The following is a 21,831-nucleotide window of genomic DNA, read 5'->3' as shown; positions in this document are numbered from 1 at the left end:
ATTGTAAAAACTGTTTTTCAAAAAGTCCAATGTGAATTTTTTTAATTGCGCTAAAGCGCGTAAAAATTTGAGTAATTTTTTAAAATACGTATAATATATATATATATATATTATATATATATATATATATATATATATTATATATATATATATATATATATATATATATATTATATATATATATTATATATATATATATTATATATATATATATATATATATATATATATATAATATATATATATATATAATATATATATATATATATATATATATTAATATATATATATATATATTATATATATTATATATATATATATATATATATATATATATATATATTATTTTATATATATAATATATTGGATAATAAAATAGAGGGGAAAAAAGAGCGGACTCTGAGGGTCATGGAGCCTCCATATAAAGAAAATAGAAAAAATCATATATCTAAAAAACTATTAGAGCTACAATCTTTAAATTTTATATGAATAATTTTCACATTCATGTGAACATTTAGAAAATAATGGACGGACTTTCAATGGGGGGCTTGGCACAAAATATATGAATTAAAAAAAAAAAAATTTATATATATATTGAAAACTGTTATAATGTGATAATTCAAATTTTTCGTAGATATATAGAAATTGGCGAACTTGCAATAATTTGCTTGGCATTTCTCATATGTAACATATTGTTAATATGAAAAACTATTATAGTTAGAATTTTCAAATTCTTTAAGTGGGTTTTTTATCTATACTAGAGGGTAAAACAAAAAATATTGTATATCCCAAGGCATAAGAATATGAGTTATTTTTTAAGAATAAAAGAATATATTAAATTTTAGCAATTAAGAAGTAAGTAGATCTTTAATGTATTATTTTAGAATTTAAACGATATATATTGGGGTAGCGAAGCACAGCGGGTATTAGCTAGTTTCTTAATATTTTATAAGAAATTAAAAAAATTTAATTCATTATAATTAAATAGAAAAAAGGATAAAAAAATAATTATTAAAAACCAGAGATTAAAATTACTAATATATTAGTAACAAAAAAGAATATTTTCTCCTATGCATACGTATTCAATAATAAAAATAAATATATTTTATGAATACAATATATTTAATTGCTCGCATTCGAAATATTTGTAGTATTTTTGATAAAAATATTTACACATACAAGATATTGCATATTGCGGCTTACAGACAAATATAAAATGTTTTTCCAAGCAATATATATTTCGCAGCAACTCGCAAACATATTTATAACTAGCTAATACCCGGTGTGCTTCGCTACCCGAATCGAAATTAAATACATAATAACAAAAAAATAATTTATTTAGTTACTAAATTATAAATGTTTCTTAAAAGTTGATTATGATTTCTCTTGATGACAATATATTTCATTTAAATTCTAAAATAATACACTAATGATTTATTTATTTCTTAACTGCTAAAATTTAATATATACTTTTATTCTAAAAAAATAATTCATATTCTTATGCCTTGGGATATATAATATATTTTGTTTTACCTATAGTATAAATAAAAACCCACATCAAATGCTAAACAAAAAGAACAACAACGCTAAACGAAATAAAAACAAGGGGTTTATTGCTGCTGTTCTAGCTGCCGAATTAACAAATAAAGTAAAACACAAGTCAGAGTGTTATATTCGGCTATGCCGAATCTTTTATACCCATCATCAAATCACTGCCATATAAATGAACTTTAATGTTTTGAAAATTTTATTATATATCGATATTAATGAGAACATCAGGGTAACATTTGAAAGAGGTCCAATAATGGGGGTTTTACTATTGACAGTGCTAATTTATATAGGGAGTAGGGTTATTTATACATACATATATGGACCAATTCTCATAAAAGTCTGTAGGTAGATTTCAATTCCTTATTTTTTTAAAATTTCATAGATCTACTATGCCGAATCTTTTATACCCACCATCAAATAAATCACTGCCATATAAATGAACTTTAATGTTTTGAAAATTTTATTATTATATATCGATATTAATGAAAACATCAGGGTAACATTTGAAAGAGATCCATTAATGGGGGTTTTACTATTGACAGAGCTAATTTAGATAGAGAGTAGGGTTATTTATACATACATATATGGACCAATTCTCATAGAAGTCTGTAGGTAGATTTCAGTTCCTTATTTATTTAAAATTTCATAGATCTACTTGTATTTTAAAGCCATTAAGAAGCATTAAAGCCATAAAAAATGGTAGACAGATTTTAAATCAAAATTGTTTTATGTCGAATTGCATTGCGGTATTCGTATTTTTCGCGTCATTTTCTGGGGGGAATTTATATGGGGTGGTGTTGTTATGTACTGATCCTCATAAAAATTGGTAGAGAGATTTCGGTTCCTATAGAAGTGACAGAGATATTAGCTTACACAAAACTAGTTTATGTCGAATTTCATAAATCTAATAGTATTTTAAAGCCAGTACTGAGTTTTAAAATCATTTTCTGAAGGGGCCTTATATGGGGGTAGCGTCAATTATAGACCGATCTTCGTAAAATTTTGTAGAACGATATTGGTTCCTACAAGTCATGTTTATATCGAATTTCATCGCTTTACTCGTTTATTTTAACCCAGTATTTAATTTTTTGATGGGAACATTATATGGGGATAGATCAATTAAATTAGAAATTTCATCGCTATAATCATATTTTTAAGGCAGTAATGAGTGTTAAAGTATTTTTATGGAGGGGACCTTTTAAGGGGTAGGGTCAATTATAGACCTATCCACATAAAATTTGGTGAAAAGGTTTTGGTTCCTAAAATACTTACTTATGTCAAATATCTTCGCTATTTTCGTATTTTTACGCCCATAATTAACGTTAAAGTCGTTTTTTCAAGGGGACCTTATATGGGGGTAGCTTCAATTATCCACATAAAATTTGGTAAATTTCGACATGTATAAATCTTAATTCTGTGTAATTTCATTGCTATAATCCGATTTTTAAGCCAGTAATGAGCATTAAAAAATTTTATGGGGGCACTTCTTATGGGGGGTAGAGTCAACTATGGATCGACCCACATAAAATTTAGTAGAGAGATATTACCTAGTATAAAACTTATTTCTGGGAAATTTGGTAAAGAGATTTTGGCTAGTATAAAACTTACTTCTGTTAAATTTCATCGCTTTAGTCGTATTTTTAAGCAAGTAATGAGCGTTATAGTAATTTTATGGAGGGTCTTTATATGAGGGGTAGGGTCAATTATGGACCGATCCACATACAATTTCACAAAGATTTTTGGCTGGTAAGATACTTCTTTATATCAAATTTCATCGCTATATTCAATTGTTTAAGCCAGTAATGAGCGTTAAAGTCATTTTTTGAAGAGGACCTTATATGGGGAGTAGGGTCAATTATGGACCGATCCACATAAAATTTCATAGATAGGTTTTGGCTAGTAAGAAACTTACTTATGTCAAATTTCATCGCTATACTTGTATTTTTAAGCGAGGATTTCGCATGATATTTCAGTGTGTTCTTCAGATAGTGCTTTAGGTCAAAATGCTTCAGGGACTCAAAACTTTTCGGAATGTGCTATTGTCCAGAATGTTGAAGCTATTCAACATTCAACTTAGTTGTTGTCCCACCTCGAAAGACAGTTTTCGTATTAAGAGTTGCTCCTGATACTTCTGTCGAATCATTGGTGAAATTTATTAAAAATTTTAGAAAAGGTTTCGAGTATTCTGACTTCATTGTTCAGAAATTTAAATTTTCGCGACCTAGGGATATTCCTCTTTCAAGATTATTGCTCCTTTGAAATTGTTCAATAGTCTAGTCAATAAATCTATTTGGCATGACGGTGCTCTAGTTAGGGAATTTGTTCACAGGGATGGACCGAGAACTGGTAAGTTGGCTACCTTCTCAAAAAACTACTCCATTTCAAGTTTAAATTGAGAAAATCGAAACCTATATTGCGAATCACCAAAATGAATTTCAGAAATCCAATTTAATATTGAGACATACCAAATTAAATTTAGGAATCAAAATTGATATGAAGAAAAAACAAATTGAAATTAGAATTTTCAACATAATATTGAGAAAAAACCAATTGATATTGAGAAGTCGAAATTAATATTGAGATAAAACGAATTGAAATTGGCAAAATACAAAATGATTTTAAGAAAACCTAATTTTCCCCACAGAAAATTTTCAGAGTAAGGAGTGAGATCGAAAAATTCTTAACATACATATATGTTTATAAAAAAAAACACTAAACTTACAGCTTTATGTTTTTTTTTTATTTGATTCAAATTATTATTACAATTTACAAAAAAAAAATATTTTTATAGTTTTAATCACTAGTGATGAAATTTTGAACCCTTTTCGGAAACCCTTCCATTAACGTTTTTATAGTGCTTTCTGTCACTTTGCTCGAACATGTAGTCCATCTCCGTTTAAAATCTACCACACTTTTGGACACCTTTTTTGTACTCTTCAATTCTCTTTTAACAAGAGCCCAATATCTCTCCACTGGCCTTAGCTCCGGGCAGTTTGGAGGATTTGCCTCTCTTGGTACAAATACCACATTATTGTTCTTGTACCACTCAAGGGCTTGTTTACCATAGTGACAGGATGCCAAGTCAGGCCAAAAATAAGTGGACACATTATGAAGTCTTATGAATGGAAGCAGCCTTTTTTGTAAACATTCCTTGATGTAAATTTCGGTATTTATAGAGCCCGTTGTAACAAATGATTGGCTTCTTTTGCCGCAACTGCATATTGCTTGCCATACCAAGAACTTTCTGGGAAATTTTGTCTGCTTTTGGGTCCTAAACTTTTCTTCAACATTCCCTCGAGCATCAGCAACATAAAACTTTTGACCTGGAAGTTGCGGAAAATCTGCCAGAACATACGTTTCGTCATCCATTATGCAGCAAGAATATTTTTTATAAAACTTGACTTCAATTTCCGTGCTCTGTTTTTGGCCTCTAAATTTTTAGCAGCGTTCCTGTCAGGAACTTTTTGAGCCTTGTATGTTTTTAAACCTGCATTAGCTTTAACTTTTCGTACCAAATAGTCCGAGCACTGAGCTAACCGAGGTGCTTTCCTACCGGATGTGTTGGGAGCTCTTTTGAAAATGCGTTCCATTTTTTTTGGCTTTAGAAACATCATGTGGATTATTCCTTCTACCTGAACCAGGTTTTCTATCAACTGACAAGTTCTCCCAGTACTGTTAATAACATTGGAAACAGTTTGATGGCAGACCTTTGTATGCTTGGCCAACTTTTTGTAAGACCAAGTTGGGTTTAGTTGAAAATATTTAATAATTTCAGTACGCACTTTTTTCTGGTCACTCATTTTAATCAGATTAACAAAAAAATTAATATAATTGACATTACACATAATAACTGACATGTTTTTCAAAGGTAACTTGATCAAAAAAAATCAAATAATACTTTGGTTGAAAAATGTAATGAAAAACGTGTGTTAAGAATTTTTCGATCTCACTCCTTATATATATTAGGTATAAATTCCAAGTCAAATGTAATATTTTATTAAGACTATATTTGCACAATATGTTTCTTATTTTATTAGTTCATAATTTTATTAAGCAGGATCGCCAATATAGAGTTTTTAATAAAGGTTTTTTATTGTAATATATAATTTTATTTTTTTAAAAGAAGAAATTTTGTTTATTTTACATGTTTAACAAGAACAATGAATATAGGTAATAAATAAACAAAAAGTTTTTAAAAATGTGCAATTAAAAAAAATACAATAATACAAACTACATACGTGTTCCCAGTTGCAAATGTTTTGACCATATATATATATATTATAGGGTCGGAAAATTATATTATAGAAATTACAAACGGAATGACAAACTTATATATACCCTTCTCACGAAGGTGAAGGGTATAAAAATTCTAACCACAATAATCCGCTTCTCTCATTGGTACTTAGCCAATTTATTACCCAAATGTTTACATGGATGTTAAAGTTATTCATGCAAAATTTTAATACTCTAACTGTAATATTTTCCAAGATTAACGAATTTTTGCATTTAATTTATATAATGCAAGTCATATTGATACTGTAGTGACGTCATTTGTTTTTAATTATATACTTTTGTTATGTTTTTAATAACTTGTAAAAAAAGTATTTTTAAAACAAGCAAACATTGTTTTTCGTTTTATATGTAAATTTTCATTTTGAAATTATTAAATAAAAAAACTTTTGTTAAATACATATTACAATAAAAAAACCTTTATTAAAAACACTATATTGGCGATCCTGCTTAATAAAATTATGAACTAATAAAATAAGAAACATATTGTGCAAATATAGTCTTAATAAAATATTACATTTGACTTGGAATTTATACCTAATATATATATGTATATAAATAAGGCATATTCATGAATAATTTGGAGATCAAATCTAGAAGATAATTGTCTTTAAATAACTACATATCTTCAAGATAAATTATAAAGATAATTACAATCAACAAATCTTTAAAAGCAAATTTGGGCGAATGGTTCACAACATTTATTTGCTGTTATTAATACAAAATTGATACATTGACTTACATTGGAGATTTAAAATCAAGAATATATTTCTCAATTCCTTAGATTACCATTAAAAACAAGAATATATTCTCAATTCCTTGGATTACCATTAAAAACTGAAAAGCTAAACTCCAGTTTATCAAAAGATAAATCTATAAATAATATTAAATACTTTACTTTATACTTAAAAATACACTAAATTCAAATATTTTTCTGTTAATTACATACTTTAATTATAATTGTGTTATTATTTTACAAGATTATATACGTATTTTGATTGTAAACGTCACTACAAACCTAAATCATGTACAGATCTCCAGTTAGGACAACCGTACAAGAGACACAAAACTCTTCTAACAATAATAATAATACAGATAATGCAGGCAATCCGAACGACAATAATAATGATAGGAATAACACATTTTGCTCTACTAACAATAATAACGACAGGGATAACTCTGGTAATATCATTAGAAATGTTGAAACAGAAGTTTGTGCTACATCGGTAAAATTACCATCTTTTTGGTACGAACACCCTGAAGCGTGGTTTATACATGTAGAAACAATGTTCAGAAATAAACGAATTCAGAATGATAATTCCAAATATGAACATATTATTATATCACTTCCACAAGAAGTTATTATGTCCATATGTAACTAAGAATTTGTATACTTGCTTGCTAGAATTGAATCTGTACAGAAGCAGTTTCTACTATTCCCTCTACGTGGATTAAGTTGGAATTCAATTGATTCGCTGCCATCGTATGAACATCGATTGAAACTTATTAATCTCCCTACACTTAGGAAAAGAAGATTAGTTCTTAACATATCGTTTATGGTTAAACTGATTAATGATGAGATAGACTCTCAAAATTTCCTGTTAATGTTTTTCTTTCGATTTTTACTTAATACAATTTTTTACAATTTGGCCCTTCGAATCGGATCAGTGCCGTGGCCAGGTTCACTGTTCGTGAAAAATCGTCAATCTCGGCTTCGACAGAGATTGAATTAGCAAAAGCTAATTATAAATTTAATATATATAAAAAAGTATATTAAAAAATAAATAAAAAGTATATAAAAAGAAGTATACAATATGTCGACAACATCTCTGCATCTCTTTCACATGTGAACAAATTTTGGGAGATTGAATAGAAAATAGAGATATAGAGAAAGGATAAGCGGAGTTATAAATTTATATAATTCTGTAAGCAATATTGACGAAAGAATTATTGAGCTGAGCAACTATATGAAGCCATTGGAAAATTGCTATTCTCAGTGCGGTATGTTCGAAATGGACATAATGATTCAGTGGCACAGATCAAATGTCATATACAAACAAGTAAGAGTGCTATATTCGGCTGTGCCGAATCTTATATACCCTTCACCATAGTGTATTTTAAACATAATTGATCTTACAGTCTTGTTAATAAAAACATTAAAAAAATTTGAGTCGATTTAAGCCGAATGTTTCGGCGGCGGCTCAAGCAACTAAATATAGTTCGGCGGCGGCTAAGCTCCGACTAGAAGCCGGTCGACTTCGACTCTGATTCATTGCTGGTAAACATTGACGAGACGTAGATTTTGTTTTTGTTTATCGTAAAAAAAATTGTTTTCAAAAGCACTTGGGAAAAATTTGTGTTAGTTTTAAATTTCAAACTTACATTATTCGCATACAAATTATTGTACAATAACTCACAATCTACTCTCATATAATTGAAAACGTTTTAAATACTTTTTTCTATTCATTAAAAAATATATTTGCAATACAAAAGGGAATATTATTTTATTTTAACAAAAAATGCAAATCATATTTTTTTGCTGTGTATTTTTTGTACGTTTGGATTCCAAACAAAACAAAAAAATACACAGCTGAATAAAACCAAATACATCTACACACACACATGTAAATCTTTTTCTATATTCAGTGTTGTTGTTGCTTTTATAACAATTTTTGATGAAATTTTCAGAGGTTGTCTCGGATTTTTGTTCATATCTCCGTTATTTACCGACCGATTTTGCTGATTTTAAATAGCGATCTTCTCGAAAGCATGTCTAATAGAATTATTGAAGATTCGGATTTCGCCGATATCTGGGGTCCTCTAAAAACTGATTTCAACAGACAGACAGACAGACAGACAAACAGACAGACAGACAGACAGACAGACAGACAGACAGACAGACGGACAGACAGACAGACGGACATGGCTTAATCGACTCCGCTATCTATAAGGATCCAGAATATATATACTTTATAGGGTCGGAAAATTATATTATAGAAATTACAAACGGAATGACAAACTTATATATACCCTTCTCACGAAGGTGAAGGGTATAAAAAGTACTTCAATTGCTAAGGCAGAGGAGAGCAAAAATTAGTGAAGAATCAGAAGACGAGAATAATGAATCTTATTACAAATACAGATTTACTTTAACAATTCAACACTCTGAAGAAACCGATTCAGTTAGAGGTTTGGCCAATGTTCCTGCTAAAATTTCCCCGGCAAGTCCTCGCTATGGAGGATTTTATGTGGTGATAAGACATACATGGGTGCTACTGCTTATAATGATGCTATTGTTAATGAAAAAGAAGCACTAGGGAAACAACTCAATAATATCAACACTGAATTTAAATATCCCGCCAACAATTATTCTGATGAAGGGATTATAAATGAAACTGGATATATCGTTGATGAAACTAATGCTATTGATAACACAACTGAAGCCAACATAGGCGATGTGTCTTCTACTAAAGCCTGTGCAAAAGTGTGTATTAATACCAATAATGAAAATGCCGATGATGACAATGATGCTGAAGAAAATAATGGTGATGATAAAATTGCCTGTGATGAAACTGGGGCTATTAATGAAAGTGCCGAATTAGCCGAAGATGTTACTACCGATACTGGTGACGAAACATTCTCTTACGTCAACAAAGATAATAATCCGGGAGAAGAGAGCTAAGCTGTGGTTGTGGGTTCCTGGCTACTACTGCTACAAGTATAGGAAGAGGAAGTCATGCCAATGATTCTGTACCGGTTTACTATATATAAATATTCATAAATTACTATATACATATTTACACAAAATAATTATACATTTATTTAGTATAACCCCTGGCAGAATGGTCAAACATATTTGAACATAGTTTAAAATCTTATTTTGGTGCATGTGTTTGGTCATAAAACCTATTCGATTAGTTCACTTGAGTTACAAATAAATATTTGTCGTTTAAATTCTTTATGACCTTTAGTAATGATAAAAATGCTAGTACTAAGATGTACATTAATTCTCTTGTTTATGTCACGCATAGACATTATGAGATATAATTAGAAATATATCATATTCTTATCACTAGCGCACTTGAAAACCCACCCTTATATAAGAATATGAAATTGATAAGATTGAATGCATAAAAAGAGTGCGTGAGGTCTTATCTTAGTTTTAAGTTAGTTTTAAGATTTTGTTTAGTAGTTCTTAAGTTTTTAGTTTAGTGTTAATCAAGATTCGTAAGAGTGCTTTACAATCACTCGCGGTCTTGTAACATTCAGCGGTAAAATTTGTATTTTTACTTAATACAATTTTTACACGGCCAATTGACTACAGCGTAGGACACCGCTATGTTAAAATAGTCAGTTGACTCCATTAAAAATAATCCAAGAATCAACCATAACTAGTTGATGAAAAAGTCGGTTTTTAATGCATTTAAAGTTAGTTGAGTTGCTGGCAGGGCTCATACATTTTTGTTATTTTAACCTTTCACAATGTAAAAATACAAAAACAACAGTTTATGTTAATATCTAAATGAAATTGTCATTACATGTAAAAACTTGTTTGTAGTTTTTGCATCCTCATCCTTTAAGTATGTATATAATTTTTTTTTCTTATTATATTACCTTTTACAATCAATACAAATACATACATTTTAATACTCCACATAAAAATTAAAGATTAATTTAATTTACATACATTCAATAATTCAATTCAAAAATTTTTTACTTAATTAAAATTTGGTTATTTCATGCATAAACGTTTCCCATAATATATATTAAACATTTATTGAAACATAGATACAAACGTTTTCAATTATTTTTTCAATAAAATTTGGTTATATCTTCCATACATTTTTTACATTTTATAAATTTTCAAGTCCAACATGAAATGTTAAATTTTAGACCATAAGTCATTTCCTATAGTAAATAATATTTAAGTTTGACAGTAAAAATATTATATCCACACAGTCGCGACTATCGTTTTGTTTCGTGTTTTCGTCGGCACATATATGCTTTGCTTGCGTACATTTCCTGTTCGTATATTACTGCTTGCATGGCTTCAATATTGTTGACTTCGAATACTATTGCATTCACAATCAAGTTGTATATTGTACCTACTAAAGTGTAGTAACAGTGATTGTGAACAGATCTTTGCAGCAAGTCATAAGTTTATGTTCTCAATGAAAAAAATAACAATCAAAACAAATACACATAACAATGTCAAAAGATAAAAAAATCAAAAAATATTAAATTAATTAAACATGCGAAATAAACCAAATTAATTTCTTTGAATTTTCAATTCTTTTATTTTCATTATTCCACATTTTAAACTAATTAATAAACTGTTTTTAATAAAATTTTAGTTTTTTTTGTTTTTGTAAACAGCTGTTTGTCTTTGATTTCAGTGTTACTACTTGATCGTTTTTTATGCTAAAATCGTTTGAATTTTTGTTTATATGTTGAAATAAACAATTGGCAACACTAAAATTTCTTACAACATTCAAAAAACATATGAAAAATTGTCGTATGAGTTGTATAGAGCTTTTGCATAGAAAATACCTACAACATTGTTATGACTATTGTAGCAGCTGCTGACATGCAACGCATACAATGCTACAACATCGATTGTGAATTGAACATATGTGTAGGAAAATATTTTTATATTATAGGCAAGCAATGTGAAATATATGTGGGTATTATAAATATGTTGCGAGTTGCTGCGTAACATATTGCTTGTAAAAACATTTTATATTTGTCTGTAAGCAGCAATATGCAATAGCTTGTATGGGTAAATATTTTTAGCAAAAATACGATGATTTAAAAACCTATACATACTTTTAAGATGCTCTTAAAATGTCCCAAAGAATTTTGTTTTTTTAATTTAACCATTTTATTGGAAAAATAGAACATTATCATCTGAACAATTTCATTTAGTTCAGCACATATCATTGAAATATAAACGACAGGAGGCAGGTTGTGTCAAAGTTTTGTTTTGTTGTTTACGGCCAGCAAAAGTTTTACATTTAACGGAAGTCAATTTAGAGTAAATTTTTGGAAAGATGTTAGAAAATATTAATATTTATTCAAGCATCCCATATTTGTTGATGACTTTTTGAATTAAATTTTTTGGGTTGTTTAAAGTAAAGAACTACTCGATTTGTAATTAAAATAATGTATAATTAATTGTATTTAATTATTATATAACGAAACAAAGTTTTTATTTCAGACACATAATGATCTACTACACGATTTAATAAGTTATACTGGTATTCCGGAATGTTATTTCATAACTTGTCAAATTATAAGCAAAGGACTAAAATTAAAAAAAAAAAAACTAAAATAATATATTTCCGAAACAGAGGTGATCTTTCTTTATTCGTCTTCAATACGTTAATCTAGTTTTAAATATAAATATTCCATTTCGACGTATTACACAGATTTTAACTTAATTTTGTCGACCAATATTATTATATTAACATCGAAAATCTATAGCGTTTCGGGTAATTTGTAAAAACCACGCAGTAAAAAAAATAAGTGGGTATTTTAAAATTCAAAATTAAGTTCCAATAAAATAGAAAAATTCGAATATCTGAGAAACTATTAAAGCTAGAATCTTAAAATTTTACTTGAAGAACTTTGACAGTTATCTCAACATTTATAGTATAATGTCGGATTTCCAATGGAGTATTTGGTACCTTCTATATGAATTAAATAAAAAATTCGTTTAAATGGGAAACTAAGAGAACTAGATTTTTCAAATATTGCAAAAAATTACTTTAATATTCATCTGAATATTTTGGAGAAAAAAAAAAACGGCGGACCTTCATCTGTGGAGCTTGAAGCCCCCGCATGTATTAAATAAAAAATTCGTATATCTAAAGGTACGTTCACACCTATCAAATATTTGACGTTTGTTATCAAATATTTGTTTGCTGTAATGTGAACACAAAATATTTTTGAAGAGCATGCAAAATATCAGCTGTTTTTCGTGAAACATTTTTATTTTTCAATCTACAAATATTTTCTTAGTGTGAACAAAATGTGAACACCAAACATAAAACATTTTTGTTAAACGTTAAAGAAACTATATAATAATATTTTTTACGATTTCAGAGAAATTTCTGCCTAAAAACAAAAAATTAAATACATTTTTATTTCATAATGTGCTTAAAATGAGTATTTCTATTTTGACGTTTTGTTTGAAGAAACAAAGCCAAACCCAATTCAATACAAATAGTAAAAGTTTGCTTGCCCGGTGTTCACATTACAATAAATAATTTCGTAAAGCAATTGACGGATAAAACAGTAAAAAAACAAGATTTTGTTTACAGGCAAGGAGGAACATAACAACAAGAACAGCTAATGCGCAACCAAACCAAAAATATATGTGTTTATATTTACTAAAAAGCTATATCATTAAATAATAAATTCTATATATTCTAAAATTTCATTTAATATTGTTTTTCATCAATTTTTTACCACAAAAAATACAAATTACATTTCAATACCTTGTGCAAGTGGAAAAGAGATAGATAGACTTTCATAAGGTATTGAAATTACATTTCAATACCTTGTACAAGTGGAAAAGAGATGGATAGACTTGCTTAAGGTATTGAAATTAAATTTCAATACCTTGTACAAGTGGAAAAGAGATAGATAGATTTGCACAATGTCTGGAAATTACATTTCAATACCTTGTGAAAGTGGAAAAGAGATAGATATACTTGCACAATGTATTGAAATTACATTTCAATACCTTGTGCAAGTGGAAAAGAGATAGATGGTGGATATTTAATGTCATGTTGTTGATATTTAGTATAGTCAATGTAGCGAAAAACCTTGGTTGTTTGGAACGGTTTATAGCGATTTCAAAAAAATCGCTATAAGCCCGGAAATAACCAAATTATAAATAATTTTCATTAAATTACATATCTATAAAATTGAAAATTATAGAGAATTGTTTATTAATATATTTCTATATCCATGAATATAATAAATAATTATTTAAATAAATTGAGTAATAAAGTAATTAAATAATTTCTCAATTAATTACTAAACTATAGACTAGATTATAACCTATAGACTAGACTATAAACAATACCATAAACTAGAGTATAGACAAGACTATAGACTAAACTATAGCTTGACTATAGACTAGACCAGCGGTTCCCCCGGTTTTTACTTCGCGGACCCCTTAAGGAATTTACTTAAATTCGCGGACCCCCATACATATTTTAATATCTAATTGTTCTAAATATGTAATTTTTCATCCGAAAATTGTCATAGTCCATAAATCCCAAGGTCAAACAGATGTAGATATGTCATTTCTATAAAATATTCCCGTACATTGAGAATAATTAATATTTCAGAGAAGTTTCAATTGCCTGTTTTTGAAGATAGAATGACTTCATTGTTGAAATGCTAACATGATGTTTAATTTTATGATCGTGAGATCTTTCATGTTCACTTTTCTTTAAGGTAACGAAAAGGTTTCTTCATCAAATATCGTCTACATGTGCTTAAAGAGTCACGTTGCAAAAATTTTTTGCGATTGCAGACGGGTTATCAGAGTATGTTAGCTAATTTTTCGGGAAAATAATATAAGAAAGTTGAACTTCTTTGATATTGTTGCGGAATGCGTTTATCCGCATAATATATGACTTGAACTCTTTGCGAAAGTACTGTGAATTTTACTGCATGGTTTTGACTATTTATGCATTTTCTGATGTTAATTTAATAATATTGGTCGACAAAATCAAGTTAAAATCTGTGTATCACGTCGGAATGGAATATTTATATTTAAAATTAACTGGATTAACGTATTGAAGACGAATAAGGAGTCACCTCTGTTTAGTCCTTCCAAACAAGAACACTTTTGTTTTACAATTTGACAAACTTAAATCTGCGATAAGCTTGTTTTTGAATTATGAAATGTGGCCTAACTTCATACTCCGAGATAACAGTATCTCTTATTCAATTGTAATTTGGGAACCGTTGGACTAGACAGCAAACTAGACTATAGATGCATATATTATGTAGTATAACTATATATAGTATGTTGTTACCAACCAATAAATAACAAAACAAACAACAAAAATAATAATTATCATTAATTTACGCAATTGCTTGAATTTCAATTAAATGTCACAAATTTGTCTCAGATTTATATTTTATAAAAAATAAAATAAAACCAGTCATATAAGCGACTATTTACATTTTTGTATGAGGTGATAACACTCTTTTTCAGAAAATAAACAAAGAACAGCTGTCATTGACGCTGTTTGATCTTACATTTGGTTTGCAAGATCAAATAATTATTTTACCAAAATGACGTAAATTATTTGACTTTTGGTGTTCACATTGATGAAACAATGAGAAAATATTTATTTGCCAGTAAATCAATTTGTTTTATGAAAATCATCCCCACTGCTGTTTGTTAACATGAAATATTTTGTGTTCAGATTCGAGAAATAAAGTTTTTTCAATCGTGTTATATATTAATATTATACACTTTTATTATAAAAATTTAATTTTAAACCTAATAAAAATAGTTAAAATTAAAACAAATTGCCAAATTGTTTTTTCTTGCATGAAAATATACGATATACTGTGGCTGCAAAACATGTGTGTGTTTGAACCAAATTATTTTTGCACTGTTTGATAAAACAATACCATTAAATATTTATTCAAGTCTGAACATGAAATAAATATTGCATTTGTTTGACGCAACTTTATAAATATTTTATAACAAATATTTGGACCAAATATTTTACAGGTCTGAACTTAGCTTAAGAAACTATTAGAGCTAAAATCTTTAAATTTCACATGAAGAACTTTGACATTCAAGTGAAGATTTAGAGAATAACGGCCGGACTTTTAAAAACTGTTAGTTAATTCAAATCTTTCATAGATAGATAGAAATTGGCGATGGATAGAAATTTGACAAATTTGCATTTATTTGCTTGGCAAATCTTTCATAGATAGATAGAAATTAGCGATGGATAGAAATTTGACAAATTTGCATTTATTTGCTTGGCAACTCTCATAAATAACACATTGTTAATCTGGAAAACTTTTGTAGTTAGAGTTTTCTAGAGGGTAAAACAAAAATATTGTGTATCCCAAGTCATTAGAATCGAAATTATTTTTAAAGAATAAAAGTATATATTTAATTTTAGCAAGAAAGAAAAAAAATGGATCATTAATGTATTATTTTAGAATTTAAATAATATATATTGTCATAAAATTAAATTGTAATAAACGGGATACCAAAAAAATATACCCTCATAATTTTTGATGGTGGGAATAAAACCAGAGGAAACAAGTATGATTGTAAAGTCATGCATAGCCAATCATATGAAACCCTACATCAGCCAGTATGTTAAAAATGGAGATTTAAAAAAATAAAGAATATGATTTGTTTTTGAACTTTTTTCCGGAATATTTTTACTTTTTTTGGGAAAAAAAGATTTTTTAAAAGAGGGTTCAAAGGAAAGTAGGAGAAAATATGGACCTATCCTTATAAATGCTGTTAGTGGAATTCACGTCTAATTCAAAGTAATTTCTGTATAACTTAAAAGTGTTATTAGTGTTTATAATTGAATTTTGACTTTTGTATGGGGCTAGGGTACCCACTAAAGTGGTGTTGGGAAAAATGTCTATGTAAAAAAGGACTATGTTAAAACATGTTTTATATGACCTATAAGTAGTAAAAAGAATTGTTTATATATATTTTAGTACGATACTCATTGATAATAATTGTAATTTTTAAAAGAAAAGTGTTGTTACAAACCTGAAGCTCCAAGTCCCGAATATGTTAAAATCGCTTGAAAGATCTGCACCATAACAGTTTCTTCTTGATCTGCTAATTTACTCAGACTTTGGATTATCTGAATTCTACTAAAAGCCCAATACGAGTGTGGAAATCCTTTGTATGTTTCTCCATGTTCTTGAACGTTATTTCCTTGTTCAGCTCTTAATTTCTCCAAGCGATGTTTTGACAGTCTTCTTAAAGTATTTCTAAAAAAACCGCCTCCGCATTCTTGAGGTTTTCTTAATATTTCCATATCGATTAGTTGTCTTCTACAAACAACAACATTTTGGTACAAGCGAGCACGATCCTCATTTGTTGTTCCTTTACTTTTCTTAGGAATTTCAAAACTGTTCATAATCCAATTGGAAAGTGGTGGATAATACGAAACAATAAGTGAACCGATTTCATTTTTCTGTAGTGTTTCAAATACGAAACATCTCTGTGCTTCTAGTGGAATATTTGAGTCTTTAATATTTGGCTTATTAACTTGAATATATTGTCTGTTTAACGTCAGAGTTATAAAACTGTCACTGGGATCTAACATAATGGATTCAATATCAATGTATTTAAATTGATATAGTATACATTTATCTTCAGGCTGAATAAACATGATTCCTTCATAGTTTACACCAAAAATTATGTTATTTCCATGACTCCAAAAACCTTTATATATAACATTAAACATCGTTGTGCCGTAAAGAGGGTATTGCATAACACAACTTAAATATAGCACTTTGGCAGTTAATTCATTTCTGGACGCTCCATATTGGCGATGTGCTTGTGCTAAAATGGGTATCCAAAATTCTTGTTCTCTTGTTTTTGAAATTCTTTCTGGAAGGAAGTTGTTAATATCAATATAATATTCCGGTTTGGGCTGGTTTGATGGATCGCCTAAAGCAACTTGAGCTTGAAGTCCAGCAAGTTGAAGAGCAACTTTTTCACTAACTGGAAATTCATCACACTAAGAAATAAAATACAATATTGAAATATATATGTACATTAGTGGATGGTGTGAAAGCCAATAATCGCTTATTTTGGCCAATTACAACTATTTTTAATAATTTTATATATTAAGATTTTTACCAATTTTAAATTAAAAACATGTAAGAGTTATACATTCGGCTGTGCCGAATCTTATATACCCTTACCATGATTTGTTAAAATCAGTCAGTATCAAAAAATAATCTATTACAGGTTATCACATGCTTAATTTAATGTTTCTAGATTCAATAACACAGAAATTTTAAAAAAGTACCAAAAAGTTCCCTTTTATGGGTTCTCACTTAACTCCGATTCTACAAATTTAATTTCATGCTTCTATGTTCATTATTAGAAAAATTCAAAAAGTTCGTTTTGAAGTTATAGAAGTTATAGAAGTTCCGTTGCGAAAGTTTGGTCAAAACGGGTAAAAAATGTGGGAAATTATGAAAAATGGGCAAAATTACTGTTTTTGTCCTTAAAGCTCAATACATTCGATTTAGCTTTTAAAGTGTCAGAAATATGTATTGGGAAAGATTCGTTGCGGAAGATGGACCAGATGGGGGAAAGAGGCATGTTGGTTATTCAAACTTAACGGGTAAAAACGGGTAATTATGTATAGATTAGGTAATTTTTCGGTAATATGCAAATAGTTGAGAAGTATTTTGCAGTAATAAGTCAAAAAATATATTTTAGAAAAATTAATTTAAATTGGTTAAAAAATGACTGGGCCGACTTTAAGAAATTTTACACAGATTTATTTTTACTTTCGATTGGTTATAACATTATTTAAAAAATCGGACAGGGATGAAATACGGAACGCGGTAAAATTATTTTTTTAAAGAAGATATAATTTCTACTTATAACCTACTTATTCATAAACAAAAATTTTTTATAAAATTTCCATACAAAATCTTTTTTATAAAATATATTTTTGTTTATGAATAAGGGGGTTAAAATTTTAAACATTAATATTTTAATAAACGAAAAGTTTAAAGATAAAAGTTACGAATTTTGTTTTGTAATCTTAAAATGATATGAAGTTTTTGAATTTGTGTGAATTTTAAAAATATAAATATCAATATTTTTTACAAATTAAACTGCAAATGAAATATTTGTATTTTTGCTACATTTTGTGATGCAATTACGTGTTATTATGGCAACGACTGAACCGAATTTTATGAAATTTGAACCAAATACTTCAATACTGTTTTGGAAAGCTTTAATAGGCATTTTTCGAAACATGAATCAGAAAGGTGGAAAATTAGTACACACTTTTTCTTTAAGCCAATGAGTATTATTTATTCTAAAGATCATTCACACGAGCACACAAGTATTATGATCTGTAAAAATGTTGGTACATGGATATGAAACCTTCATACATTGGGAGAAAATACGGATGGAAAATTTAATATTATAAATAGATTTAATATTATAAATCATTTAAAATCCCGGCAACGCCGGGTAAAAAAAGCTGTGAATGTGTGTTTGTATGTTTGTTTGTTTTAACTTTTTAGACTGCTCAACGGCTAAAATTTCCTAAAATTTTCACAGTGTATTCCTGTGTGTCTGAAAAAATACATAATAAGTATTTAAAATCACATATCTCAGAAACAGCAACAGATTTTTAAAATTTTTGTATGGACAACTTTGACATCCACATGAACATATTCGCGCAATATGGGTGTACTAGCTATTGTGGGCGTGGCTTCTCCCATATAAATAAAACTTTAAATTAGTATATTTGAGAAAATATAACAGGTAAAGTTTTCAAATTTTGCGGACCCACTTTAGAATCAACACAAGTATGAATGTATAGTCGGACATTTCCGACCATATTATATCCTACACCCGTCAATATGTTAAAAATGTTGATTATTTTTAAAAGATAAAGTATTTAATTTGTTTTCAACCGTATTGTGGAATATTTTTACTTATTGTTAAAAAATAGATTTTCCAGAACAGGGCTCATAGAGGAGTAGGGGTAAATATCGGCCTATACTTATAAATTTCAGTGAGTAATTTACGTCTTTTCCAAAGTTATTTATGTAGATTTTAATCGTGTTATTAGTAATTATAAGTAAATTTTGACCTTCAAGTAATTTATTGGAGTTTGTAGGGGGTCTAGAGTCAAATGAGGCCCGATCACTATAAAAATCAGTACTGTCATTTATAAAACTATGTTTTGCGGATTTTTGTTGACATAATAGAATATTTAACCTAACTATGAGCTTAAAGGCCCGATTCGGGGAGTACGGTTTTATGGGTGCTAGGCGAAATAATAGACAGATTTCAACCATTTTCAATGGCCTTTGTCTTTGAACCAAAAAAGGGGTAAAGATCTGTAGCATGCGCACAAGCTTTACATGGATCTAGGATCAATATTTTTGGGTGTTACCAACATCAGCACAAACGCACAATACCCTTCACACTATAGTGGTGAAGGGTATATTTAATATTTAGGACAAAATAAGTATAGGGAGCGTGTCACCTCGCACATGAATTAAATACAAAAAATCGCTTATTTGGAAAACTATTGGAGCTGGAATCTTCAAATTTTGCGCGAAGCACATTAACATTTATATTAACATTTTAAGGAACTATAGGCTACTTTTTTTAAATTTCATGTGGGCAAAGTGCCATGCCCATGTACATGAGTATTTAAAATCAGATTTCTCAGAAACTGCAACAGCTTGTCCCTAAATTTTGCATGGACAACTTTGACATCCAAATGAACATATGGGGACAATATAGGCGGACTAGATATAGTAGACATGGCTCCTCCCTTATAAAGAAAATATTAAATTAGTAAATCTAAAAAAATAAACCAGCTACACTTTAATATCAACATTTAAACTTAGGACAAGAAATTAGCGGACTATCAATAGGGGAAGTGGCACCTCCCATATGAATTAAAGAGTTTCTTGGAACCTCTCATATGAATTAAATACAAAAAGTTTTATATCTGATAAACTATTAGAGCTAAAATCCTTAAATTTTGCAATAATATCTTTGACATCCATGTAAACATTTAGAGAAAAATGTGAATTAAAAATAAATTTCGTATATCTGGGATACTATTTTATAATTCAAGTTGTTCATAGATTACATTAAAATCTAAATTTACGTTTGGAAAGAGTTACAATCTTCAAATTCAGTATGAAGAACATCCATGTAAACATTTACATTGCTCCTCCCAGTCGAATAAAATATACAAAAATTTGTTTATCTGGGAAACTAAAAGATAAACGAAGAGATTCTTCTCACGAAGAATTTTTATATTCATATGAATAACTTGAAAAGGGGCGGACTTTCTTTAAGAGGACTTAAAAACGCCCGATATGAATTAAATAGATAAATTCGTATACCTGATAAAATATTAGAGCTAAAATCATTAAATTTAGCAATAACAACTTTGACATCCATGTGAACATTTAGAAAAAAAATTAATTAAAAACTAAATTTCGTACATCTGGATACTATTATATAATTCAAATTGTTCATAGGTTACATATAAAACTAAATTAACGTTGGGGAAAATGTAAAATATGCAAAAAAATGTATATCTGGAAAACTATTATAGCTAAAATATTCTAAATCGTACATACTTTATTTCATGTTTCAAGATAATTTTTGAGTTTTCTATAATATTGAAGAAAATTCAAAAATTACCTTTTGTAGAATGAAAAAGTACCAAAAAATTCCCTTTTATGTGTTCTCGTCTAATCTGGGTTTCAATAGCTAATTTCATGTCTATTGGTTCAATATTATAGAAAATTCAAATAGTACCTTTTGGAAAACAAAAAAGTACCAAACAGTTTATGGGTTCTAACCAGCGTGCACTAGCACAATCTTTCTTGTATATGACTATAAAATAAATATGAAACTTTATAATTATACCCACCATCAAAAAAAATGGGGGGTATATTGATTTTGTCATTCCGCGTGTAACACATCGAAATATTGCTCTAAGACCCCATAAAGTATATATATTCTGGGACCTCGATTCTAAGACGATCTAGCTATGTCCGTCCGTCTGTCTGTTGTTGGCACGATAGCGTCGACAAAATAAGAGATATTGAGATGAAATTTTCCAAAAATATATTTTATTGATCAGAAATGTTTGGCATTGAAAATGGGCAAAATCGGTCAACGATTTCACATAGCCCCCATACAACTGTACCCCCGGAATATTGTATAAATAGCTTC

General features: G+C 28.6%; 1 protein-coding gene across 2 annotated transcripts in view; it reads right to left on the bottom strand.

The window, feature by feature from the left end:
- The window catches only part of LOC111688377 (myosin-I heavy chain), a 1,083,699-nt gene that overhangs the window by 427,093 nt on the left and 634,775 nt on the right, over positions 1-21,831 (bottom strand). For both annotated transcript variants that reach the window (XM_046950624.1, XM_046950625.1), the window contains one exon: positions 16,624-17,605. In XM_046950624.1, the coding sequence (XP_046806580.1) occupies positions 16,624-17,605 (982 nt within the window). The remainder of the gene's footprint in view (positions 1-16,623; positions 17,606-21,831) is intronic.

This window comes from Lucilia cuprina, chromosome 4 (assembly GCF_022045245.1).
Source record: "Lucilia cuprina isolate Lc7/37 chromosome 4, ASM2204524v1, whole genome shotgun sequence".
NCBI lineage: Eukaryota > Metazoa > Arthropoda > Insecta > Diptera > Calliphoridae > Lucilia > Lucilia cuprina.
Note: the sequence above shows the minus strand (reverse complement) of the source record. Positions and strands in the feature narration are given on the sequence as shown.